Source organism: Podarcis tiliguerta (assembly GCF_965153285.1).
Source record: "Podarcis tiliguerta genome assembly, chromosome: 5".
Taxonomy (NCBI): Eukaryota; Metazoa; Chordata; class Lepidosauria; order Squamata; family Lacertidae; genus Podarcis; species Podarcis tiliguerta.
In genome coordinates this window covers 8,910,933-8,938,724 of record NC_139538.1, presented here as the reverse complement: position 1 = coordinate 8,938,724, position 27,792 = coordinate 8,910,933, and the positions used below count along the sequence as shown (strand labels likewise).

Genomic DNA, 27,792 nt, shown 5'->3' with positions numbered 1-27,792 from the left:
CAAAAACGAGCTAAGCCATTCCCCAAAGGCAGGCGATTTTCTCAGCGTGAGAAAACGATGAAACAAGCAGCGTCTGGGACAAACAGATCCAGCCGGAGACGGTGAAGTTCCTGGGGCGCATTTTCGGGGAGGCAAGTGGCAGCCGGGGAGGCTGACTCCCGAGCCAAGCGTCCACAGCACAGGGCTGCCGATTTCGAAGAGGGCGGAATGCGAATTGTATAAAGCGAGGGAACTGCCTCCGCTTTTACAAAGTGATTCTGGCCAATCAGCTTCCTCCCCAGAGCTCGCCTAATCCTGCCCAGGAGTGAATGGAGCTCAGTGGCGCGCCCGGCCGGGAGGAAGAAGGAGCGTGAATGCGGGGTTTTCCCCGGGTTTCCTCTCTCTCTCCGCGCGTGGTCCTTCGCAGGCGCGCCTTTGCTTTGGGGCTCCCCAAGAGAGGCCGAAGGAGCGTCCCCTTGGCGGCCGGGTGGTTTCTCCTGCCTTTGCGAGGGTAAGTCATTCAATTAATTACATATCCGATTTTTAAAAATACTGTGTCGGACAGAATGCTTTTCGTTTCGGGAGATGGGCTGGGGAGCTTTTGCCGAGATCCTTCGTAAAAGGCAGCAACTTGATCGGAAGTTTTTTCTGGGTTTTTCACATTGCAGCAGGAAAACACGATAGGAACTTCATATAAAGTTTTATTTCGAAACTTCCGAGCAAGTCCCTGCGCTCCGCCCCACCCCATGAGTTTTTCGGAAAGGGTGACTATTAACGGAGCCTGAAACGCTGCAAATAGTTCACGAGGCCAGCCTATTGTCTAGGATTTTCCCCCTTTCACGCCTTTGAAAAAAGAGGGTCCCTTTTATGGCCTCGTTTGGGCTCCCTTCTCCTTGGGATGCGCGCGACCATTAACTTTTAAACTCCCGAAAGTAGGTGTGGTAATTGACTCGCTCGCTCCGGGAAGAGTTATTCGCAGCTGAATCGAGTGCCTTTCTGGGTTTGCTTTTCCAATCGCCATTCCTCTTCCTCTTCCCTTTTTGAAAAGGAAGACACCTCCCGCAAAAAAACCCCTTAAATGCAGCTGCAGGGACTTTTACCGCTACCCCCGACTGATCTTTCACCTCGTTTTGCACATTCTCGCGCCAGTCCCTCCCGGCTTTGTGTGGTTGCGGGTGTTCCCTCCCGGCAAAAACGAGCCGATCCAGCTGCCTGTGGCTTCTGGCGAAAATTGCAACGTCGACCCCAAAGGCACAGAGAGGAGCTTCCTCCTCCTTACTCATCCAGCCTTAGGGAACGAGACCGATTCCCCCCGCATGATAAAAAACTTTTGCACAGCCGGGTCTCCGCAGAAGGCCCTCCCCCTGCCCTCTGCTTTTCATTTGAATTGCCTGTTGTGCAAATCTTGCTTTCCCCCCCCCACCCGCTAACAATGGGAAGGCGAGTGCGCTTTCAAGCTTCCTTGCTTAGGCAATCCGACGCATTCTCATTTCTGCGTCGTTGGGGCTATTATACTTTGCAAGCTACCCGGAGCGGGCTAGTTTCTCCCACGCCCCCAACTAAGAGGGCAGAGCGGGGACTTCGCCCCTTCTTCGTTGAGCATTTTATTTTTGGGGTGGGATGGGAGTGGGAGCAAAGAAACGAGAGAGTTCCCACAGCAACAGTTTTAATCCTTTGCAGCAAAATCGACAAGAGTCCTGGGGCACGAGCAACAGAGTCCATTGTGGCATCTGCTTTTGTAAGCCGGAGGCCCATACAGCGCCATTGAAAAAAATAAAAATTGCTGGTCTTTTAAGACGACCTGTGGAGTTTCCATAGTAGTGTCTTGTTTGGTTTGGGAGGCGGAGTTGCTCCCTTGCTTTGCAGGGTGGATGGAATTTGCTGGTTCCTTCGGCAGCCTCTGCTGTCCCCTGCAGGTGGGATCCCAAATGGATCGCATGACCCCCCCCCCCTTGTAATCTTTTAAATTGCACAGAGACTTTTAATCTGAGTCGGAGGTTCAAGCCCCGCCTTGGGCGAAAAATTCCTGCATTGCAGGGGGTTGGACTGGATGATCTCTATGGTCCCTTCCAACTCTACAATTCTATGACTCTCTTGAGGGAGCATCTAGGTAGCCTGTATGCGCTGCAGCAACATATGAAGAGGTTACTGTAGCACATCCACTCCCACCTTGGGGCTCTCCGAGTCGGTTTTTTTAAAGAGCAACAACACTGCAATTCCTTCCAACAGTTCGACTTCATCCCCAAAGGTGCACTCTCCATTGGTTCCTGAGACAGGTGGATGCTAACCTACTACTCCCACTGGCTTGGGGTTGATAGGAACTGCAGCCCAATACATCTGGAGGGTGCCAGCTTGCAGTCTATGTGCTACTCTCTGGCTAATAATAATAATAATAATAATAATTTATTATTTATACCCTGCCCATCTGGTTGAGTTTCCCCAGTCACTCTGGGCAGCTCCCAATCAAGTATTAAAAACAATACAGCGTTAAATATTAAAAACTTCCCTAAACAGGGCTACCTTCAGATGTCTTTGAAAGATAGGATAGCTACTTATTTCCTTCACATCTGAAGGGAGGGTGTTCCACAGGGTGGGCGCCACTCTGCCTGGTTCCCTGTAACCTTACTTCTTGCAATGAGGAAATGAGAAGGCCCTCTGCCTGGTTCCCTGTAACCTTACTTCTTGCAATGAGGAAACCGCCAGAAGGCCCTCGGTGCTGGATCTCAGTGTCCAGGCTGAATGATGGGGGTGGAGATGCTCCTTCAGGGCTTGCAGACTAAAAATGGGTAACCATCCTTCTAACTTAGCTTTGCAATTAGGGGAGTGTATGTAACACCTGTCCTTTAGTTGTAGCAGCTGATGAGAAAGGACCAGGCCCTGCCTAGCTCTGCTTTAGGCTGTTTACACAAGAGATGTTTCAATTAAGGGCTTTTTTTTTTCACTTCTCTTTGCGATCTCCCATACCTGTAATTGAAAAGTTAATTGGCTGGAGTATACAGCTGGGTATTTGTTACTTTCATTATTATTGTTATTTTTTTGCTGTTTTCCACACCTGTAATTGAAAAGTTAATTGGCTGGAGTGTACATGAAAGTCTACAATTTGTTGTTTGCGAGTGAATTACGGGACCTGTGAAGAGAAGGGTGGGGAAAACATTTTGAGCGCTGAACATTTTGAGTAAATCTGAATTTACTCGAGGCCTTTTTCTTTCCTTTTTTTTTGTTTTCACAGGCATTTCTCAAGTTGTAAAAAAACACACACGTTAAGCCTCTTCCCTCCCCTCGCTCCTGTTGCTAATGGAGGCCGATGACTCTCAGAATATGATTTTGTGCCCATCCTGAGAACAAAAAGTTCCATAGTGTGTGTTAATATGGTTGAGAGCGTATAGGGAAGTTTATGCTAAAAAAAAAAGGTACTTTGCTGATTTATTGACCGTCAGCTTGAGGAACAACATGAAGAGCTTCCTGGAGTGATGGTGGAAGCAAGTGGTTGCTCTGCATTCCATGCCTGTGAAGGCATCAGTAGAGCAAGCCCAGGGATATATCTAGGAGGCTCCAAGGAGAGGGTGACATTGCGTTTTGATAACCACTGGCAGCGATTATACCATTGCAGCAGCCTTTCTTCAAACTGGTCCTCTCCATATGTTGGACTACAACTCCCCTCACTCCTGACCATTGGCTATTATGGTTGGGACTGATGGGAGCTCCAGTGTCAACATTTGCAAAGCTAAGCAGGCTCTGGTATGGTTTCAAACCGTGCCTTCATTATTCACCTTTAGGTGCCAAATGTTCGTTTCTAACCAGGCCTTTGGCTGACTGACATCCAACGCCCTTTTAAAATGTGTTGGGGAGAGGGGTGTTATTGGGTTGTTTTTGTTATGTATTTTTGTATTGTGGTTCATATGTTGTAACTGCCCTGAGACCTGCGGATATAGGGTGGCATGCAGATTTAATAAATAATAATACATTTTTTTAAAAAAAACTGGATGTGTTGAGATTTGTGCATTGCAGGGGGTTGGACTAGACAACACTTGGGTGCTTTCCAACTCTACAGTTCTATGATCTGGGGGTGGGTGGGCACCAAGTTGTAGAAGGCTGCATGAGAGGGAAGAGCTGTAGCTCTCTGGTAGAGTACATGTTTTGCAAATAAATACGTTCCCGGTTCAATGCCAGGGATTGCCTGGTAGGGCTGGGAAAGACCCGTTCCTTGGAGAGGTGGATGGTGGTTTAAGAAAACCTCCTCTATTCTTAATATTGCTAAAGGCAAGGGTATTTATTGTATATACAAAATGGAATATGTGCAAATAATTCCCTGAGGTGGTGATAAGCAGGGATATATACGCTGATATGATAGCAGAAGTGCAAAATAACTTGCATTATACTTGGAACAGGTTGTAACAAAGCAGTTTATGGCTACATCCAGCCTCTGTTTCCATCCTGTACCATGAATGGGTAGACACTGTACAGTGGTGCCTCGCAAGACGAAAAGAATCCGTTCCGCGAGTCTCTTCGTCTTGCGGTTTTTTCCGTCTTGCGAAGCAAGCCCATTAGCGGATTAGCGCTATTAGCGGTTTAGCGGCTATTAGCGGCTATTAAGGGATTAGCGGATTAGCTGCTAAAAGGCTATTAGCGGTTTAGATCAGCTGATAAGCGGCTTAGATCAGCTGTTAAGCGGCTTAGCGATCAGCTGTTAAGCGGCTTAGCGAACAGCTGTTAAGCGGCTTAGGGGCTTGGGGAAAAGGGGGGGAGGGGAAAAAAAAACCCAGGAATCGCAAGACATTTTCGTCTTGCGAAGCAAGCCCATAGCAAATTCGTTTTGCGAAGCACCTCCAAAACGGAAAACCCTTTCGTCTAGCGGGTTTTCCGTCTTGCAAGGCATTCGTCTTGCGGGGCACCACTGTATTTAGAAGGCAAAATGTGAATTCAAATCCAAGCCTCGTTAGGTTGCTTATTAAGTCACTGTTGGTTCCATTCCCAGTTGTTACAGCTGTATAGTAAGACTCACTCCAGGGATGACTAAGATAAATATTGTTGTGCTGCCCTGCATTTGATGGGATATGATGGTTCTAAAGATGTTCTGCATGTGACGTTAATTATCTATACCTTGCTTATCTGTCTGAGTTTCCCCAGCCATTCTGGGTGGCTTACAGCACATATAAAAACATAGTAAAGTTCCGTGATTCTCAGCATTGTATATTTCTCATGCTAACAAAATTAGCATCAGCTTTTGGTAAGAAGAAACAAGCTAATGTGTACATTTAAGCATCTGCTTTTATTAAGAACACGGCCAAAGACTTCTGTTGTACGGTGTTGAATATAGAGCTTAGGGGTTGTGGTAATAACTGTGCTTGCAAAATTAGTTCATTTCCTATAGTAGCCATCTGTTTATGGCAGACATAGACACCTCCCCTCCACCAGTGTTTCCTGCTGTTAAACTTCCTTTATGTATCTTTCACTAAATTAGCTGACTGAGTGATGTGAGCGTGAATGGTTAAAGAGCTCAAAGGTTGAGGGGAGAGCAGAACGTGGAAAAAATGTGAAGGTCGCTGGTCTTTTGTCTAAAATGCTGTAAGTACGTGGTCTACACTGTTTCTATTATTTTGTGTGTCAGCTGCAATGGTGGGTACCTGTCAAATGTAAAGGTGCAGTCTTGGAACATTTTTTGTTAGAGATAACCCCATAGATGGAGGCTGCCTTGTTGTTGTTTTTTGCAAACACCTGCCTTGTTGTTTTTTGCAGACAATTTCATTGGTGCTGATAGCATTAAAGATTATTCTGATTATTTGGGTGGGTCTTTGTGTGTGTGTGTTGCTTAATACTGTGCTATCTTGACTAAAAGCACATCTATGTTCATATCAATTTAATTATCATGGTATTCCCACAAAAAATCTTTGAATTATGGTATGGTGAGGTGGCGGAGATTAGTCCTCTCCCCTTGCATAACTACAGTTCCCAGGAGTTTTCTGGGGAAGAGAATAACTGTTGCATCAGTTCAGGTTTATGTGTAGCTTTGCTTTGGCTTAAGCATAATGGCAGTGGGAACATCTTGCCTTGATAAGAGTCCCATGTAGTTACTCCTTCAAAAAATGTTTCCCGTATACCATTATCTCTCTGCTCTACCCTCCTACGTTGTAGCTTCGCTAAGAGATTTGGTGTGGTGTGGTAATAAGAAGCTCTCTTGCTTATTGAGTAACATAAAGGGAACCTGGGAGATGCTTGGACACTTCTGCATTCCCAGTACAAAAGATATTGGCTAAGCAACTGCATTTAACACAGAGTGGGAACCTGTGGCTCTCTAGCTGCTGCTAGACTTCAGCTCTTATCCTTCCTTGATCATTGGCCATGCTGCTCGGGGCTGATATGAACTGGAATCCAATAGTATCTGGAGGACCACATGTTCCTCATCCCTGGCTTAGTCGATCTGGAATCCAGTCCTTGCATGGCCACGGATGTGCCGCATTGATTTTAAGTACCGTATTTTTCGCTCTATAAGACACACCAGACCACAAGACGCACCTAATTTGGGGGGGAGGAAAACAAGAAAAAAAATATTCTGAATCTCAGAAGCCAGAACAACAAGAGGGATCACTGCACAGCGAAAGCAGAAATCCCTCTTGCTGTTCTGGCTTCTGGGATAGCTGCGAGCCTGCATTCACTCCATAAGACGCACAAACATTTCCCCTAACTTTCTAGAGAAAAAGTGAGTCTTATAGAGCAAAAAATACGGTATTTGTTCCTAGGCTGTAGATCATTACAGATTTCATGAGTATAGCAGTGGCCTCCTTGCATGCAGCTGTTAAGATGAGCAAAGTGTGCACTCCTAATGGGGTGGCAAGGGATGGATTTTGCATCTCTGTAAGGAGCATGGCATGGAAAAGAGATTGCAGACTTTCCTTGCAGGAAATCCCCATCATAGAGATACTGTTATGAATTGGTTGGGTCACCCCATAATTCCTGGATTTAGTAAAAGTTCAAATTAATCGAGGTTTGATTAAACTTTGGGAAAGCCCCTGGATTTAGTTATGCTGAGGAGCCAAGCCACCTCGGCAGAGTCAGGTGAATGGGCCATTAGTGGAGGACAAAGTCGGTGATGGTCCATCAAGGAAACCACCAGCCCAGACACTGAGGTCCAGCTCTGAGGGTCTTCAGATGGTTCCCTCCCTGCGAGAAGTGAAGCTACAGGGAACCAGGCAGAGGGCCTTCTTGGTGGTGGCGCCCGCCCTATGGAACGCCCTCGCATCAGATGTCAAGGAAATAAACAATTATCTGACGTTTACAAGACATCTGAAGGCAGCCCTGCTTAGGGAAGTTTTTAATGTTTGATGTTTTACTATGCTTTTAATTCTGTTGGGAGCCGCCCAGAGTGGCTTGGGAAACCCAGCCAGATGGGTGCGGGTTCAACAATAAATCAACATAGGGCAAGACTGCCAGGCAAGGGTGACTGGGGCCCCGGGGCCCTTCTTTGCTGGGTACTAGTGGGATGACAGGCTTGAAGTAAGAGACACAGCGGATGGCTTTTTGCTGTCCTTTGGATTTAATGCTGCCATTAAGGGGGAAGCCAGACCCTCTTAGGATGTGAATGCTCCGCAATCCCTCCACTCAGGTGCAGGTTGCATATATGTGTAAATAAAACCATATAAAACCATAGTCTCTGTAGTGCCACATTGTCCCCAAAGGGAACACAAACTCTGGGAAGCATGCCTGCAACCCCTGGAATCTCGCACTGCCCGTGGTGATTGGGGTGGTGTGTAATTATATTTTCTCTTCTGCCTGTTCAGCGCTCTGATGTCTTGGAAAGGAAAAGAAAGCAAGCCTCAAGCTGCGCTGTATGTTTGACATTGGGTTATGAATAGCATGGAGCTGGGTGCATCAGGAACTATCTAGTTATGTAATTGGTAGCTGCCACTTGTTTTGTGGATTGATAACTTTTGGTATAATTAACTGTTCCTTGCTTTCCTGAACTGCTGATAATCAGGCCTCCCCACCCCACAATCTTAGAAAATGAGTCAATGAAAATTGACCTTGGTCAGTGGCGTAGTGTGGGGGGTGCAGGGGGGGCCGGCCGCACCGGGCGCAACATCTGGGGGTTAGGGTTAGGGGGCGAAAATCCACGGGTTAGGGGGCGAAAATTACTTGCCTTGCCCCGGGTGCTGACAACCCACGCTACGCCACTGACCTTGGTTGCTGGGCAACTTTCTGTTATCAAATGGAATTGGGCTGAATTCCCTTTTGGGACAGGTTTGCAAACTAAAAAGGCCTCTGAAGTAACTGTTGGGTGGCTTGTCTTAAAGCCAGCTTGGTATGCATCTACATCTACAGTTCAATCATTTTCAGTATGCATATTTCCTGCAGGCCCGTTCTCACAACAATTTCTACATGATTCCAGCAGCCTGCTCTTCCCTACTCATGAACACACTGCTGCATATGATGAAACTCATGTGTGAAACATTCTTTGGAGGATTCTTCATATTGGCATGGCTATCTGACATTGCATCCTACATGCTGGCTGCTTTTTGCATGTCATGGTAAGCCATGTTTTATGGCTTACTAAGAATGCACAGATTGCTCACACCTGACTCCTCCCTGCTTGTAAGCAGATGCAACAAACCCCAATCCTTGGATCCTGTGTCCAAATTGTGTGTGTGTGTGTGTGTGTGTTATGCTTCGCTCCAAATAAAACATGACCTAAAGGTTTGTTCTTGGCTTCAGTGGCGTAGCGTGGGTGGTCAGCACCCGGGGCAAGGCAAGTAATTTGCGCCCCCTAACCCCCAAATGTTGCGGCCGGTGCGCCCGGCCCCCCCTGCACCCCCCACACTACGCCACTGCTTGGCTTACCAATTGTTCATCTGAATGACAGTGTGTTTGAATGAAACCGGTCACAATTCCTGGCTTGGACATAACAGGTAAACCAGGGATTGTTGCTGGGTGATCATTCTTGCTAGCAGGGAGGAATGAAGCAATCTGTGCTTTCATGGCAGCCCACTAACCATGGCTTGCTGTGATATGCAAATGTTGCCAGTCTCTTATTGCAGCCTCCACAAAGACTCGCAGGTCTGCTCCTGCTTTGGTCAGCAATGCACACAAATCCATCCTCCAAATTTTCAGTTTACAGAGAACTCAGTCTTGTGTCTGTCTGAGCTATGGAACAGGGAGAAATTTGAGGGACAAAGAGATTCTCCATTCTCCTCTCCTGGCCTAGATAACTTCCAGTTACAAACTGGATAAGTGAGTGGCCTTTACAAAAGAAAACTAATGCATGCTGAAAGTGCAGCAAATGACAGAAGCGAAAGTAAGCCTATTGTTGTACGAGTAGCTCCAGATATCAAGTTGTGCGCCTATACACTATAGTGTGCTCTAGCTATTTGAGTTTTAAAAACACCTAAAAGCTATTTGCCAAGTAGTGTAAGTTTGATTGTAATGTAGTTTTGTTTTTCAGGCTTTGTATCGAGTCAGTCTGTTGGTCCAACCAGTCCAGTAGTATCTACTGGAAATAACTCTTGGGTAGAAGTTTTGCAGCTGAATGTTGGGATGATTCAGGACAGGTCCATGAAAGCACTTCTCCATTCAGAGCATGGTTAAACTAGGGAACTCCCTCGCCCAGGAGACAGTCACCAACCTGAATGGCTTTAAAAGAGGATTAGACAAATTCATGGAGGAGAGGGCTCTCAAAGACAGTTGGCTGCCATGTCTAACAAGCTCTGCCTCCACAGCTTGAAGTAATAATGCTTTTGGAGACCCATGGAACAGGATGCCAGACAAGATGTGTTATTGGCTCGATCCAATATTGGCTGTATTTACTTTTCTAATTTTTTTTATTAAAGATTTCTTAGTTTACTTTTGTACAGTCATACCTCATGTTACGTTTGCTTCAGGTTGCGTCCCGCGGCGACCCGGAAGTACCGGAAAGGGTTGCTTCTGGGTTTCGCCACTCGTGCATTCACAGACGCGCAAAATGATGTCATGCACATGCGCAGAAGCGGCAAATTGCGACCCGTGCAGACACGGGTTGCGTTCTTTTCAGGTTGCGAACGGGCCTCTGGAACGGATCCTGTTTGCAACCAGAGGTACCACTGTACGTGCATTGTCTCTTTTTTCAGGTTGTTTTCTACAGATCAGTTTCGTTTGATGTGAGACGTTAGTGGTTCAATATTGGCTCTTTCTTGACACCTGATCCTTCTAACTGGAGGTGCTGTGTTTCATCCCTGCTTGCAAAGCTCTAAAACTGAGCTATGGGAGGTGCATAGGATGCTTTGTTTGTCAATTACTGGCTACGTGTGCTTTTTGTTCCAAAGCTGTAGTTCTAAGAAAAAGTCTGGCCAGCAGCCTTCATTTAGTGCCCAGCGGGTGGGGTGGGGGGGGACCCAAGGCCTGCAACTGGCTGGTATCGTTGAGGTTCATTTGATGTCCAGGTTGAGTGAATCTGCTGTTTTCCACAGGCAAAGTTTGTTCTGAGCTAAGGCACCAGTGAAGTAATCTATAGGCCAGAAGACACAAGCTAGGTGAAGGCTGGATCAATATAATCTGAAGGAACCAAGATGTTGAGGGCTTGCAAGTTTCAATGTGTTGTAAAAGCTGAGCTCCGCACACAGCAGGGGGTGTATGCCAGCAGCTTGGTATGTAATGGGTGTTAACACTGACTAACTTTTTCCTGTGACCATCACATGGTCATGTAAAAATAAGTACTGAGGAGTGAAGCTAGGGCTGGTTGAGTAATGCTTCTATAGATGGCTAAATAGGCTTTCTGTGCCTTGAGGAAACCATTTCTGACCCTGTAAGGTCCTTTGTTTCATGTGGGTTGTGTGCCCGTACTCTTAAAGCTTTGTGCTTAAACATGGTAGGGGGACAGAGCGAGCCAGGGCTCAGCGACAACTGATCTTGGCAAATGGAATAATCCATACTATTTTGTGGGGGTGTATTGTAACTGCCAACCTAGCAGTTCGAAAGCACCTCTGGGTGCAAGTAGATAAATAGGGACCGCTTAACAGTGGTAAGGTAAACGGCGTTTCGCGTGCTGCGCTGGCTCGCCAGATGCAGCTTGTCACGCTGGCCACGTGACCCGGAAGTGTCTGCGGACAGCGCTGGCTCCCGGCCTCTAGAGTGAGATGAGCGCACAACCCTAGAGTCTGGCAAGACTGGCCCGTACGGGCAGGGGTACCTTTACCTTTTATTGATTTGAGAAAGCAATTTCACTTGGGTAAAAGGCACCACAAAATTTGACGCCCTAGGTTAAGGACATTGGCAGAGCCAGTGTTCTATCTAGAGTAGCATCCTGTTCTCACAGCGGCCAAGCCAGGTGCCAGTGGGAAGCCTGCAAGCAGGACCTGAGTGCAACAGCTCTCTCTCCCCTTGTGAAGAAGTCCTGAGTCTTCCAACATTCAGCTTCGCTAGATGTCCCTGAATTCTAGTGTTAGGGGGGAGGGAAAACTTTTCTGTGTCCAGGGCAGCTGTCTACCAGCTCCATCTGGTATGCAGGCTGAGACCCTACCTGCCCACGGACTGCTCACCAGAGTGGTGCATGCTCTGGTTTTCTCCGCTTGGACTACTGCAATGCTCTCTACATGAGGCTATCTTTGAAGGTGATCTGGAAACTATAACTAATCCAGAATGCAGCAGCTAGACTGGTGACTGGGAGTGGCCACCAAGACCACATAACACCGATCTTGAAAGACCTACATTGGCTCCCAGTATGTTTCTGAGTACAATTCAAAGTGTTGGTGCTGACCTTTAAAGCCCTAAACAGCCTCGGCTCAGTATACCTGAAGGAACGTCTCCACCCCCATCGTTCAACTCAGACACTGAGGTCCAGCTCCGAGGGCCTTCTCGGTGGCACCTGGCCTGTGGAACGTCCTCCCATCAGATGGCAAGGAAATAAACAACTACCTGACGTTTAGAAGACATCTGAAGTCAGCCCTGTTTACAGAAGTTTTTAATGACTGATGTTTTAATGTATTTTTAATCTTTTGTTGTAAGCCGCCCAGAGTGGCTGGGGAAACCCAGCCAGATGGGTAGGGTATAAATAATAAATTATTATTATTACTATTATTATATTTTCTCTGTCCGCTTTTTTGCGCATCATGTGTAATTTTATACCCCGCTAAACACTTGCTTTTTCTCTAAATGGAAAAAGGCACAAATATTGTAACCATTCGTCGTAAGAGAGTTGCTACAGACCACAGCAATCATTTTGATTGCCCTTTTCTAAACCTTTTCCAGGACTGCAGTATCGTTTTTGTAGTGAAACCGTTGGAACGGCACACAGTATTCCGTGTGTGGTCCAAGCATAAGAAATCCTAATGATCCCTAGCATGGATTTTGCCCTTTTTCACACTGACACACACAGGGTCAACATCTTAACTGAATTATCTGCTGTGGCCTGAAGGCCTGTAGACAATACTGCACTAGTTGGACAGATGGTCTTGATTCAATGTAAGACAGCTCTTTCTGTTCTTATCCTGTGTGTATATATATATAAAAAACCTAGGGTAATTGAATAAATTATTTAGGTCCAAAATATCTGAAATACTTTCCCTGTCCATTTTCTCAGAGGTTAAGGTCTGCATAGGGGGCTTTCCTTGTGCCCCGCACCCCCCAATTGTGGAGGGCATCTAGCATTTTCATAGAATGGTAGAGTTGGAAGGGAACCCAAGGGTCATCTAGTCTAACCCCCTTCAGTGCAGGAATCTTTGCATTGTACAGCTTTCACCATATGCTCTTCACCCTGGCCTTTTGAAAGTTAAGGTGTTTTGTTTTGTGGGACGCACCTCTTTAGCTGAATCTGTACTGACCTGTTCCATTTGGAACTGTTTCACTTGAAGCCCACCTTTGAACCAGGGAATAAATTTCATAAATGAGTAAAATAAAATGATTCTTTTAAGAACCAGTGACAGGTTGGAAGCCGCCTGAAAACCACAGTGTGCTGAGTGGTTTTATGGGGAGCCAGATGTATGTGCACATCCTGTTTCTGTTAGCACATTTCTGTGCTATCCTATCCATGTACAAACGGCGTAGTGTATATAGAGGGGATATATACTTTCTGCTGCTTACCCTAGCAGAATGGGGAGGTGTCTTTTGTGTGGCTAATGTGTGAGAGACACACAGAGACGACCCTAGGATGGGGTTGCTGACATTAGAAACCTGAAAACTATAAACTATATTGCAACCTTTTTTGTCTGAAGACACTTTTGAAGTGAAGGTGTCAAATAAAACACTATGGAATCTAGTTTTCTGTGTTAAACCATTCAGCATGAATTTGTTAATTTCTTAAATTTATATCAAGGCTTTCTTCTGTTGTGGAACCCAAGACACCACATGTGGTAATCCGGGCAGTCTCCCATCCAGGCACTGACCAGACTCGGACCTGCTTACCATTAGCAAGGTGGTTGCCTCATTTGCCTTCAGATTACGCTCCGGGGCAAAGTCTAGCTTCCAGTCTTGCATTGCACATTTTAATACAAGAGTAATATGCAAACCAGCTTGCATGGTAACCCCACTCAGGTACTCAGGTACTCAGTTACACAGTCAGTAGGTGACTGTTTGGGCAAATTGGGAGAAGCATCCAGAAAGGTCGAATAGGGGGTGGGTAATATTCCATTCCCCAAGATGTATAAAAGGTTGCATATTGAGGGCACAAAAATGCATCAGTCAAGGGAGTGAGGATGAAAACTGATAGTTTTAAAGGTTATAGGGAGTGCAAGGAAGGAAGTGAAGCCTTTTCAAATCGGAGTTGCTTCCTGGAATTGCACATTGTGTGCCTTGTGGGTTTTCTACACTTACGCTTTAAAAGACTTTAAAAACCACTTCTACCTTGGCAGTTTTCTCATGGTTTCTTTCATGTGTCATTACATTACTATTCCATTAATCCACCTGGATGCAAGGCACGCTGTCTGAGCGAGGCTTCAGAAATTGCTACATACAGAAGCTTTCCATGCCCTGACACTTGCGTAACTGATGCGTGACAACAGTGCATTTGCAAAGGCTACAAAGCTCAGCCCGATATTTAATGAAATATTGTACTTTTGATCAGAGGGTGTATTTTTTTGTGATTGAAGTACAACTTGTACCAAAGGGATGTTTGTAATGGACTAGAAACTGGGTGTGTGTACATATTTCATTAAAAAGCCCTTTAATTATAACTTTAATTATAACACCTGGGGGGGAAAATCTTTGTTTTTGTTAATAAAGTATGCGCTTAAGTGTAAGCACTGAAAATATTTTAACAAGAAATAGTGAATATGCATTCCCGTAGAACTTTCATATTTCTGATTTAAGACATTTTCACTATTCTTTCTCTCTATTTAAAGAACAGCTTATACAACTCCTGCAAGAAAAAAAGCGTTCTCCAATAAATGCCACTAGGATGGCATTCTGAACACTTTAAATATTAGAGCCCTCTGTTTGCTACTCGTGTCATCCTTGGAGGGAAGGGTGGAGATTAAAAAGTACCAGCATTTCTAACTTTGTTTTGAATTGATGCATGTAGTCCAAACTGATAATCGTTTATACCTCTCCTGGGGATAAATGGGCAAGCTGCCTTGAGTGCCTAGAGGGAGAATCCTGGATTAGGTAAGATCTTTAGTCTGATCTAGTAGGGCAGTTCTTACATTTTTAAAAAAAGTCTATTTACTTGTTGCCAGAAGAAAATCTGAGCAAGCCTTTTGTCATTACGCCTCTCCATTTCCTTCTCCCCACCGCCTCTTCTCCCCACCGCCTGCCTTCAGAGCAGGTCCGGGAACAGTGGGAAGACGCGCTGCGCCTCCCTGCTGTCCCCGGAGTTTGCGAGGCAGGCAGCGAGGAGAAGCGCTCTTCTTCCCACCGCCTGCCTTCAGACCAGGTCCGGGAACAGCGGGAAGACGCGCTGCGCCTCCCCGCTGTCCCCGGAGCTTGCGGGGCAGGCAGCGGGGAGAAGCGCTCTTCTCCCCGCCGCCAGCCTTCGGATCAGGTCCGGGGACAGCGGGATGGCGGCGTTCCGCCTCCCCGCTGTCCCCCGACCTTGTGGGGCTGGCGCTGGGGCTCTCCTGAAGCCTGGAGAGCGAGAGGGGTCGATGCGCACCGACCCCTCTCACTCTCCAGGCTTCAGCGAAAGCCTGCATTCGCTCCATAGGACACACACACATTTCCCCTTCATTTTTGGAGGGGGAAAAGTGCATCCTATGGAGCGAAAAATACGGTAATTAGCAACTGGGATAAGAAGAGAGTTACCCTGGCAATCCAGATAGATTGGGCAAAATAACGTTGCTTCTCTTTCCGCCCCAGCCCCCCAATAACTTAGGGCTGCTTTCTAGCATTTATTTTTTTTAGCATGCAGGCTGAAATGAACCTTGTCTAGGCCGTTGCTGAGTGTTTCATTTGTTTGTGTAATTTTATGTAACCAAAATAATAGAGCTTGACTCGTGCTGCGGAAAGTGCTGATTTCAACTGTGTTTAAAAAAACTGCTTCTGCAGCTTTTCTCCCTCCTGTTGCACACCACAAGCTGCAAACCTTGGCTATGTCTGTCCAAGTTGTTAATCATAGCACAGGCCATCTACCAGGAAAAAAACCCCAAACGGTTCCCTTTCCGCTAGGAGGGTAAATACCATGTGCTGGTTGTGTTCAGCTGGAGCACCTCAAGACTGCTTCAGGCCAGCTGCATCTCACATGATGCCTGAATTTCTTTGAACCGAGACAAAGATCCTGTACTCCTCTTACTATAAATCTGAAATTATAAGGCATTTAGGCTGTTGCAAGTTCTGCAAGCAATTCCCTTTCTTGCTAAACCTCTACCGAGGAATGGTTAAATAACAGCTGTGATGAATATTATTTAGAATATAATGCTTGTCTGTTATGGGTTGGCCACCCACGGTTTAATTAAACTACTTCACAGATAAAGTTCCAAACAACTACAGGAATTTGTGAGTTACCGTATTTTTCGCTCTATAAGGCGCACCAGACCACAAGACGCACCTAGTTTTTGGAGGAGGAAAACAAGAAAAATATTCTGAATCTCAGTGAAAGCAGCGATCCCTCTTGCTGTTCTGGCTTCTGGGATAGCTGCGCAGCCTGCATTCGCTCCATAAGACGCACACACATTTCCCCTTACTTTTTAGGAGGGAAAAAGTGAGTCTTATAGAGCAAAAAATACTGTACTTGTGAGAGGAGACCAAGCTGAACTTTTTAATTTGGCCTAGAGTTGTGGTTCCCAACGTGGGGCACACACCCAACAGGGGGGCAATTCGTGAATGAGTTAGACCAAGTTAATGGCCTTTTAGGCTTCCTCCACGTGAACAGGAGTTCACTTTTTGAATATTAAGTATTATGTGTCACGGGGATTTTAGAGATGCTTAGGTGGGGCATGGCAAAAAAAAAAAAAGCACTAATTAAGAGTTGGTAAATAGTAAGATTTATTGTTTAACAAAATTTAATACCATGAGCCATTTGTTTTAGTCAGGGGCAGCAGGGGCAAAAGGTGATCTGGTAATTAAGGTGCCTTGTCGAGGCAAATGTAAGATACATGGCTACTTGTCTGCCATTTATGGATAGAAGGAAATATAGCTCTTTGTCTCCCATAAAAGGTAATAGGAAATGGGTGTATCTTTTATGATTGGTTCTAGCAAACAGCCAACAGGAATTTCAACCAGGCTGATTGGACAGAGGCAGCCAAAGGAGGAGCAAGGGGGCTGGGCTGAGGAAATATAAGTGCTGGCCATCAGGGCTGGAGTGGGCAGAGCTTTGGTAACCATATACCACTGTGCCTATCATTTATTTGTCTGACAAATAAATTATTATTTTAATTTCTATATTGCTGCATTGAATATTTCATTCCAGCTAAGCGTTAACCACAAGCAGGGTGCTACACTTGTACATGGAATATGCACTCTAATGCAAAATACAGTTGCTGTGCATTGCTTTTAAATTCAAAATTGTGTTTCTAGCCACCATGAGGCTGAGAGTTCTGCAGCTTTGGCTTATAGGAAGACAGGCTTTTTACCTGTATTTGTTTCTAGTTTTGTTTCTCCTGTCCCAAAGAGCTCTTTCACATTGCCTCCAGTTCTGGGGAAGAGTAATACAGGTGTGGATTCCTGCTTCACCACATTACCGAGCCACAGTGCGGTCAGTGACTTGCAGGTTGTTTCGGTTGGTAGCCCTGAGCTTCACTGGCGGGACAGTGGTCACACTCGTACAATGCTGTTTTGCATGACTTCTGCTTTCATATTTGTTAAGGGGCTTTTGTGGTTTTTTAGGCAGGGGGATCGGAGTCCTGATCATGAGATATATTCAAAGTCAAAGTGGTTTAAAACACTGAGAGGGCAGAGGAATAGAGTCCCCTGTTTATCTTGCCTATCTCACACACAGGCACACTCACTCTGAAATGGTAGTTAGGGCCTCTCATGGACCCAAATGGAGACCAAAAGTAGCTTTAACTGGACCCTAGCAAACAGATTATAGTGAAACTGCTATTTCAGAGGCGACTGCTTTATTAAATTTCTGGCCTTGTGACGTCGCGATTAGTCTGATAGGGTGATTAGCAATAAAGTTAGCATGGTGCTTTATAGATTTTATTTTTCAAATCGTCACAGCACAGTGCTTTATGCTTCATTTGGGAAAAACTGGGTAGTGATAGAGATCAGATCTTGCATTGTGGAGAATGAAGAAAACACTTGTCTGCCTGCCTTGTGATTACCTTCAGGTGTGGTAATAAAAGGCTCTTGTTTTTGTGGGCGGTGGTGGCTATGAACATGCTTCCTGTGTCTGAACAAATGCTGCTTTTTTTGAAGAGCTGGCGCATGCAATGGAGATGGAAGAAGGGCCTGAGATTCAAATTTCACTTTTCTTTCCCCTCCCCCACTTGGACTGTTTATGGAAGCAGGCAGGCGACTGTTTCTCCTCAGAAAGCGTTATGGCCGCCTCAGCCCTCCTCACTGAAGTGCGTCTCTCCTCAGGCAGGAAATTTAGGAGAGACGGGGGCATTGCTGTCACCTCTTTGCCCCTGAGGCCACTGTCCCCAGTCCTCACACAGAAAGAAGGCTGGCTTTTATATGTGCCTTTTAAACAACCAAATCTCCTGCTAGCCATTGGCTTCAAATGGTATCTTACAGCTGCACCCTGGGCAAAGAAAGAGTTGCTTGCTTACCATACGGACCTTTCTGCTTTTAGGTATTCTGTTTTTTAATTAGTTAATCTTGCGCAAGACAGCCCAAAACAACCAGACAGACAGAACCCCCAGCCCCGTCCCCCAACACACATAAGTACATTAAAACCAAGAGGAAAAATTAATAAAAGCATCCCTGCCCACACAGGTTAACAGCCCTGCTGCCTTCAGATAAATTCATTTTAGACAACCCATTTGGGACTCCACACAACAGATTTTAATCCTAATAGGCCTGGGAAGGGATGAATTTTTCTAGGAGGTCACAGTTGGGGGGACAGTTGCCCCCTGTTGAAGCACAGGGCGTCTGATTTTGGGGAGCAGAGGGCTGGCTGAAGACAGCACAGGTGTTTAGCTCCATTTATGACCTCCATTGCATCCAAACATACAGACGGTGTTTGTAATTAAACAGCAAACTATGGCACAAACAAAAACCACGTTCTTTCTCAGTACAGGGCCATTTTTAATGCTTCGTGACCAGAAACCTAAGTACTTCTGCTGGTTTCTGCAAGTTCTGGATCGACTAAATCTCGTTTTAATGACTCAACCGCTGTAGAATTACATTGGGACAATTGAAGATTTTTTTTTATGCAGCCTTATGAAAGATGCTATTTCTTTCTTTTCCTTGTAAAAATCTGCTTGGGGCCGTCTTCCGGACCCCTCCTCAGACTTAAGTCCTGTACTGAAGAAGCTTTTATGGGTGCATGCTGAATAGGATAGCAGAGTGCCTGACACATGGATATTTTAATTTCTGGAGTGCCTGTTAATATGTTCACGGGTAGAGAAATACTATTTGCATTTTTCCGTCATGCTGTCAGGTTTCCCTTAAAATTACACATACACTCAAATAGGCCTGGACGATACATCAACATTTTATCACCCAGGACTGGAATTCCTCGCGGCGCTTTTTAGCAAAAAGCTCAGAGTCCCAGGTTTCTTTTCAGTGCAGTCTTTTTAATGTGAGCTATATACAAGTATTTACAAAAACAGTCCATACAGAGTACCTGCTCCTTAAGGCAAACGAATACTCTTCACCACAGCACAACCACACCACAACCACAATTACTGTTGAACAGGCTTTCCTTTTAAAACAGGTGATAGCCAATCACATTCCCGCTGAGCCACTCTGACCCAGCACTTCACAGAGTATTGCATCAGCCTGTGGAAGCCTGCAGACTTACTCATCATCCTGCGAATCCCAACACTCCTCCTTAAGTCAAAGGCTTGAGACCTAATAATTCTCTTAAGTCTCGAAATTTAGGACCATCCAAACATTTTGTATACAAATCCGCCACATTACATTTTGTGTTACAGTGCTGTACCTTTAACACATTTCTTTCCAAAGCATTTTTCACATTTCCGTATCTTATAGCTATATGTTTACTCTTGCTCTTAAAGTTCTGTTGGTTAGCAAGCTGTTGTGCAGCCATGTTGTCACTTAGCACAGTGATTGGCATTTCAGAAGTTATTCCAAGCTCTTTTGTTAGGCAAGCAAACCATTCTATTTGTGATACACATTCGCTTATGGCTGAGTACTCTGCTTCACAAGTACTTGTGGCAACAAATGTTTGTTTCTGGGATTTCCACTGAACCAGGGCATTTCCAATATATATGGCATAACCAGTGGTAGACTTTCCATTTTATCTGTCCCCCCAGCTGGCATCAGCGTATGCATACACTTGCTGATCATATCCTGTATCCAGCATCAGTTTGTAATCTTTTGTGCCTTTCAGATACCTTAGGATTCTTTTAAGTGCTATCCAATCTCTCTGAGCCGGGTCTGCACTTCTTTGGCTTAACATGTGCACTGCCAATGTTATGTCGGGTCTTGTCCAACAACTTAAATATAACAGAGAACCCAACAGAGAATGAAATGCTGTTGCATTCTCACATTTTTGTCCTTCTGGTTCATTTTTGTACTGGGTAGTTATGAGAGTGTCAACCTCCTTTGCCCTCTCCATTCCATATGTCTTCAGTAACTTTTTGATTTTTTCCTTCTGACTCAGAGAGTAGACGCCCTCTTCATTTCTCTGAACCTCTACTCCTAAGTAATTCTGAATCTCTCTGCTGCCTCCTGTGCTTCTGCTGTTTTTGTTGTTTTCTCAGGCAGTACTGCAGCAGATGTCCACTGGACTTGCAGCAGAAACACCTTTTTACTTTGTTGACCACCGGCTGGTCTGCAGCAGCTCCTCCTGGCTGTTTCTCCGGCTCCCGACACCTCTGCTCTTCCCGGCTGTTGTTCCCTCTGGGATGCTCCAACAGCTGGGCTGAGGTCATCTTTCGCTCTGCACGCCTGTCCTCCTCTGCATACAACCATCCAGTAACGTATTCCAGAGTCAGCTTATCAGTCTCCACAGACTCGAGGGAATTGACCAGCATATCATAGCTGTCATCAAGGGAACTCAGGACTATAAAGACTTTGTCCTCTTCCCCCACAGGCCTCCCTCTTAAGGCTAGCTCCTGGAAACAGCCTGTTAGGAATTTTAGGTGGTTCACCAGGGAGTCCCCCGGTTTCTTCTGACACCGGTACAGTCTCCTGGTCAATGTTATCAGTGAGCCAGCTGTCTCTTGCACATGGACAGCCTTGAGCACATTCCACGCCTCACTTCCCGTCACCTTATCAGCTACGTAGACTAGCTGGCTGTCGTCCACTCCAAGAATGATCGTAACCAAAGCTTTCTCATCCTTTTCTAGCTGGGCCTCTGCTAGTGCCAGCTTTTCATTGTCGTCCTCATCCTCCTCAGGGGGCTGCGGTGGAGTTTCCACCACCTTCCACAGGCCCTCACGCTTGAGGAAGTGTTGCATGCGGACCGACCAGATGCTGTAGTTCGTGGCCGTCAGCTTCTCCAGTAACACACCAGTTCTGGACTGCTCCATCCCTGCAGCTCACCTCCAGCACCCATGGCTAGATAACTGCCACCTGTACTCTTGCGCAGCGGAAACGTGCTGGGACCATAACCCTGTCGCGAATTCCTCACGGCGCTTTTTAGCGAAACGCTCAGAGTCCCAGGTTTCTTTTCAGTGCAGTCTTTTTAATGTGAGCTATATACAAGTATTTACAAAAACAGTCCATACAGAGTACCTGCTCCTTAAGGCAAATGAATACTCTTCACCACAGCACAACCACACCACAACCACAATTACTGTTGAACAGGCTTTCCTTTTAAAACAGGTGACAGCCAGTCACATTCCCGCTGAGTTGCTCTGACCCAGCACTTCACAGAGTATTGCATCAGCCTGTTAAAGCCTGCAGACTTACTCATCATCCTGCGAATCCCAACAGAGCAGACAGCGATGTTGGCTTCACTCATCTGTATATTGCTGGTGAAACCGCCATCCCACTCTGCGCAGAGGGAGAAATTTGGTATATTGCCAGATTGCGATGTTTGGCTGGTGATGTTAAAAAGCTGGTATCGCCGAGCCCTACACTCAAAACACCATGTAAGGCTGAATACTGGCAAAGAAATGTACATACCAGGAATACCTCGTTTTTCATTATTTCAACAATGTCAGAATATCATTTTAAAAGGATACTACATGTCTTTTTCGTGAAAGTGGTGTAAACTGGTCTTGTAAATTAGCAAAGAATGAATAAGGCGAGCTGCTATTTCTGCTCCCCCTATCTGCAATATTGGGATAATATTGACTTGCCATGGAGAACTATTAAGAATTAATGAGAATTTGTCTGAAGTGAACCATTGAACTTCAATATAAATGTTCTGTAGTGCGATGAAATTCTGTGTACTTGATTACTGCATATCAGATAGTCAAGAACTTATGACTGCAGCAGTTTGATGTTTGACTCCCCAATTTCCATCAACCCCAGCCAGCGTGGCCAGCGGTCAGGTATGATGTAAGTTGTAGTCTAGCAAGATTTGGATGACCACAAGTTCCCCACCCCTGGTTTCTGTAATGGCATGGAATTCAGCCATGCATGGGGAAGTGCTAGTATCTGTTTGATACAAATAAGTCCAAAATTTGAGTAATTATCCTTCACTTGTTGTGTTTTTGTATTTTTAGGGGTCTTCTATGGGATTATAAATGTAATTTAAAATGTAATAACTTTTGGCTAAAGTATTTTCTTTCCTTTATTTTGCAGATGTCTTAAGCCGTAAGAGAACAAATGCAAGGTAATTCTTCGATCGGCTAAAGATGCAGCAGAGCAAAGACTATATTCAGCAAGTGCTGTTATCCAGACTCTACTTCACAACTTCCATTCCAGCAAAACAACTTTTGAAGCAAGATGATTTATAAAAATTGGTGTATGCGGATTTTATTAAGGCTGCTGTCCAAAATAAATAGTCATCTACGATGAACACTTCCCCTGAAGGAGAGACTGTGAACACTTTTGCGAAAACAAGAACTCTGTTTAAAACTAAAGATCCTTAACTGTAGTTGGACATAAGAAGAGTGCATCAGAATGTACATTAATCATAGAAGAGTAAGAAAATGCCAATTTGTACAGCTATTTGCCACTTGTTTTGTGCTGTCTCTCATGGTTTTTTGGGGACCACTTGACAATAGTATTGTGAGCCACATGAAGTCTTACTCTTATAGATACCTCATAAATAGCTATGATTTTGTGAATGAAAGCTTATCTATCAGTAAGGACTTGGATAGGGTAGCAGGCTGTCAATACTTGATCAACCACAAGGAGAAATGTCACAAGCAAGATGTTCTGCTGCTGCTACTTGTAAAGTCTTCGCCTGAGAACCGTCACCGGAGAGACTCGATTCGGAAAACGTGGGGTAATGAAAGGTACGTCAGTTACTATCTTCAGGCCAACATAAAGACCCTGTTTGTGTTGGGGCAGCCAAGAAACCTTACAGACAGAGACTATATGCAAATGAGGCTTCAAACAGAAGACAGGTTTTACGGCGACCTGATTCAAGGAGACTTCTTAGATACTTTCTACAACCTTACCCACAAATTACTCATGCAGTTTAGCTGGGTAAATAAGTTCTGTCCTCACGCCAAGTTTGTTATGTCAGCAGATGATGACATTTTCATCCACATGCCAAATCTTGTTGCATACCTCCAAAATCTAGCACAAGTTGGTGTTCAGAATTTTTGGATTGGGCGTGTCCATCGTGGAGCACCTCCCGTAAGAGACAAGAAAAGCAAATACTACGTTCCCTATGAAATGTATCCCTGGCCTGCGTATCCGGATTACACGGCAGGAGCTGCGTATGTAATATCGAGTGACGTAGCAGCTAAAGTATATGCAGCCTCACAGACTCTTAATTCAAGCCTTTACATCGATGATGTTTTCATGGGTCTCTGTGCCAACAAAATGGGAATTGAACCACAGCACCACCCCTTTTTTTCTGGGGAAGGGAAGGCTCCATATCACCCATGCATTTACAACAAAATGATGACTTCTCACGGACATGTAGAAGACCTTCGCTACCTTTGGAAGCAGGCTACGGATCCAAAAGTGAAAAACATTTCCTCTGGAGTTTTGGGTAAAATATATTGTAGAATGGTTAATGTTATGCTTCTTTGCAGAATAGACTATCGGGACACATATCCCTGTGTTGCTGCATTTTCCTAATACTTGAATAGACTTGTTGAGCCAAAAATCTGAAATCTCCAGCTCTTTTCTCCCTTGACACATGAAAAATGAACATAAAATATTATGTGAAAACTTTAAATGTGAATGTTTGCCTATACCCCACACTAATCTAATGGCTTCAGCAAAGTTTTATTGGCTCTATTGAACCATTTGCTCCCATATGTTAGAGTGTATTTGTCCAAGAGACCTAAAGAACTGGCTAGATGTTACTGAAAACTATGTTTACACTTCCAATTCTAAACTAGCTGTAATTACCATATGGAATTGAATTTGGAAAACAGATTATTTGAAAACCATGTACATCTTCTGTTTATAATACGATTTGGAAAGAGCAGGTAAAGTAGGCAGCTCAAATAAATGCAATGATGAAAGTATTGATGTACCAGTAAATGTTTTCTCCCCCACTCCCATGCACAATCACATGTTGATTGTATGTCTTACCAATCCAATGGCACTATGCCTGTTACCACTACATCACAGTCCATCACAGTGATAATTCAGTCCTAACTTTACAAACCTTGATCCTATACAAGTGGTGCTCATGTTGGCTTCAAGCACTGGTTCAAATGAATCCTGAAAAACTTCATCTCTATTTCAAAATTTTGTAAAACAAAAAAAAAAAAAGTGATCTCTGAACAAAAAAAATCACACTTAATTATTCCTCGCCTCCCAGTTGGTCTTCACTGCAAATATATTTTCATCCTGTTCACTTCTGTTAAACTTAATCAGCAGGAGACACTGTTTTATCTGAAAGTGTAGGATTACACAGCACAAGAGTGGCTTCTAAAGTTCAGAAAGGTGTAAAACACACCAATCCATGTCAGCTACTTACATGAGTAAATTCCCCACCCATTCATGTTTTAAGGGACTTTGCAATCTATGAATTCGAAATAGAAAATGCGTAAGTTCTGCTAGTGCAAGAACTTTTGCCCGCAGAAATGGACTCCCCCTCCCTCTCCTTTCTGCCCCCTAAATATGTTGTAAGAGTTCCCTCAAACTTCTGGAGCAAATTTGGGGCGACATGGGGAAAGAAGAGGGAGTGGAAGCTGTTTCTTAGTTGTATGTTGTCCTGTTTTATAACAGGGATGGTGAACCTCTGACTCTCCAGATATGGGACTACAACTCCCATCATCCCTAACCATTGGCCAGTTGGACTACAGCTGATGAAAGTTGTAGTTCAACAACATCTGGAGGGACACAGGTTCCCCAGTGCTGTTTTACAGGGTGGGTTGGAACTGAATTTATTTGCTTGCACCTACCATTCCACATAAGGTTCTAGGCAAAAGGGTTTGCATAGTTTGGGGGGGGGGGGGAGAATCTTGGCCATCTCTCCTCATCGCCCTGTTCCCCCAGGCTACTGGCTTTGCTTTAAAATCAAAATTGCATACAATGTAGGGCTAATGGAACATGGATTTTTATTGGTGTTTAATTTCTATATTGCTATAACCAGTTTCAAACAGACATCCCATTGACAGCTAGCTTAATGCCATCCAATAACAGTCGAAATATGCTTAAGAGTTTGGGTCTTGTTAGCAGGCCTTTGCTTTGTCTGAAGTGCTAGTCCAGTGACCACAATGCTCAAGTGACCACAAGATTTAAGGCCTAATGTATAGCTAGCACCTAAAACTTATGTTGACTGTTGGAAGTGCTGTATGTGTTTTGTGTTTTACAGCAGGTATGTTCTGCTTTTAAAAGTATTTATTAGCTAGCTTTAAAGGGACATGGAGATGGTTTCGTACTACTTTAGCTTGCAGAAGAATGTTTAACAATTTAAAGAAGTTATGAAGGCACTCTTTCCAGGAAAAGAGAGCTCGACATTTTCTTATCCTTCTGGGTTCTGAACATTGATTGTCTTTATATATTTGAAACTGGAAATTCTTGAGTTTGCCAGTGCTCCAGATGCAAGGTTGTTAGACTTTTATTTTTCCACTTCACAGGTAAAATTGCTTCAGCCTGAATGATAACTTCGGGTACTAGTTTTGACACTGTTGCACAAAAGTGTTTATTTAAAGCAGTTACTTCTTTGGTTTGCAGCTATTTGATATGATTTTTTTTATTACAGAAATGATTATTTTTTCATGACACTTTTGCTCTGTATCACGTTTTGTAAAATACTTGTTTTCAATAAACAATTTTGTGTTATTTTGTAAATGTGTTCTAAGTTGATAACTGAAGTCACTGAGGATACAATCTTAAGGCTCCATCTGCTGGGATGAGCAGAATTGGGAACCAGTGGATCTCTGGCCCACCTGGAAGGTCACCATCTTATGTTAACTCCCACAACCTGGTTTAGCAGAAGATAGGCTGGGGTATGTCCCAGATTAGCTAGCGTTTTAAACCAGGGGTCGGCAAGGTTTATCTTGCCTGGGCCAGATCAGTCCTGCGGAGAGCCCTCCATGGGCTGGATCGCGTGCGTGCCCACGATTTTCAGCATCTGTATCTGCGCAGACACAACTTCTGGCGCCGCGGAAGCGAGTCCCCACACTGCACCGGCTTAGCGCAGTGCGTGAGTGGGCAACTCGGTTCGGGGGCAGCTTGTGGGCCAGTCAAACGACCTCCGTGGGTGACTTCTGGCTCATGGGCCTTAGGTTGCTGACCCCTGTTTTAAACCAGCATAAGCCCTGAGAGTGTGCTCACTTGTGGCTTATGTGTGTGGTACGGAAGCTGTACTACCCAGGACAGGATGGGGTTGTGCAGGGTTGTTAAGGCAGCAGAGAGCATTGTTGGCTGCCCACTCTCCACCTTAGAGCAGATTTATGCCACAAGGTGCCATAGGAAGGCATTGGACATAGTAAAAGATCCATCGCATCCTGGTCACTGTCTCTTCGAGCTCTTGCCGTCGGGACGGAGATACAGGACGATGAAGACAAGAACAGCTTCTTCTCCAGAGCGATCTCGGCCCTGAATGGGAAGCCCGGACTTTGAAAGTCATCTAATCTCCCTTGCTGTATTATACTGTATTGTTTAATTAGTGTTTTTATGGAGCAATCAAGTAATTTCGTTGTCCCCGAAGGGGGCAATGACAATAAAGATGATATTATTATTATTATTATTATTATTATTAAAAGGGGTATGGCAATGATGGGATCCTAAGGCCATTCAGCATAGTCACACAAGTTGGGAACACAGTTTAAGTTAAGCTGGTTTAAAAGCATAGAGTAACTCAATCTATTTAAAGGCTTGCTTCCCGCCCTGGCAGGTTCCAATCTTCCACTGAATTGTGCACATCCCTAAAGTCTTCACGTATCAGGATACACACTTGTCAGCAGACTGGAAAGTGTATATCAAAACAATGTCCGGGCCCTTTCACTTGGTCCTGTTGCAGAAATGTGACCTTTAGTGAGAGATTATCTTACTTCCTGGTTTAGAAAATTGCACTCCAGAAAGGTGGTGGGAGAAAGATCTGGTTTCCATCTCTGAAATGGAATTAACCATTAACCACCTTTACTGTGTAAGCTACTAGTCTGCTGTGCAAAGGCAAAGAGATGTTTTTTACTAATAACGTGTAGAATTTACCAAATCTAGATGTGTTAAACATCAAAATTAAACCTCTCCCACCCTTACTTGCATGCAAGAGGATTATCGGTTTTTGCAGTGTGCTTTGTGCAATACTAAATGTCACAAATACCAGAGAAACGTCATTTGAAAAAGTCGTATTTGTTTATGACAGATTTTATTATTTTACTATTTTCTTACATGCTAAGTAAAAGTGAAACTTAACTCTTCCAAGAGAGGATGAGGGAAGACAAGCAAAAAACCACTGTGCAGGAATTTGTTCAGGCTCATCTACGTAGCACTGAGCCATGGTTTACCATTACAAACAAATGTAGCTAATGCATACAGTCCATATCACTTGCTCCTTTTACAGGTGCTTTCAACTCCCTGCCTTAACTCCAGAGAACAGTGGACAGTGTTACCCTATTTTGAGCGCAGAAGCTTGTTATTCAAGGCATTAAGAAAGTTTGTGAATACTCATTAAAAGGTCGTAAATGTCTGCTGGCAGAGCAGGTCTAAGTTATAACTCACAGTCTGTTGTACTGTAAATCACCTGTTTGGGGGCCTTTGCAGAAAGGCGGCATATAAATGCAGTATATCAGCAAAACATGGGTTGCGATGCAA

General features: G+C 44.6%; 2 protein-coding genes and 1 long non-coding RNA gene across 19 annotated transcripts in view; 1 reads left to right on the top strand and 2 right to left on the bottom strand.

The window, feature by feature from the left end:
• MCF2L2 (MCF.2 cell line derived transforming sequence-like 2) overlaps positions 1-27,792 on the bottom strand; it is a 206,138-nt gene that overhangs the window by 96,562 nt on the left and 81,784 nt on the right. The window lies entirely within an intron of this gene.
• B3GNT5 (UDP-GlcNAc:betaGal beta-1,3-N-acetylglucosaminyltransferase 5) lies at positions 173-26,756 on the top strand. Of its 7 annotated transcripts, none has more exons than XR_014511754.1 (3): positions 173-490; positions 22,198-26,302; positions 26,742-26,756. XR_014511754.1 is itself a non-coding variant. In XM_083442375.1 (2 exons), exon 2 carries the CDS (start codon positions 22,519-22,521, stop codon positions 23,650-23,652), a length of 1,134 nt encoding a protein of 377 aa, XP_083298501.1. In that variant the 5' UTR covers positions 184-490; positions 22,198-22,518; the 3' UTR covers positions 23,653-25,824. The 7 variants fall into 7 exon arrangements, 4 of the variants coding, with proteins under 4 accessions (XP_083298501.1, XP_083298504.1, XP_083298503.1 ...); XR_014511755.1 differs by lacking the exon at positions 173-490 and adding an exon at positions 17,097-17,639; XR_014511756.1 differs by lacking the exon at positions 173-490 and adding an exon at positions 17,097-18,106.
• Positions 18,710-22,198, bottom strand: LOC310678545. Its single transcript, XR_014511835.1, has 2 exons — positions 21,380-22,198; positions 18,710-18,993 (listed from the first exon to the last, which is right to left on the bottom strand). It is a non-coding gene; the product is annotated as an uncharacterized lncRNA (long non-coding RNA).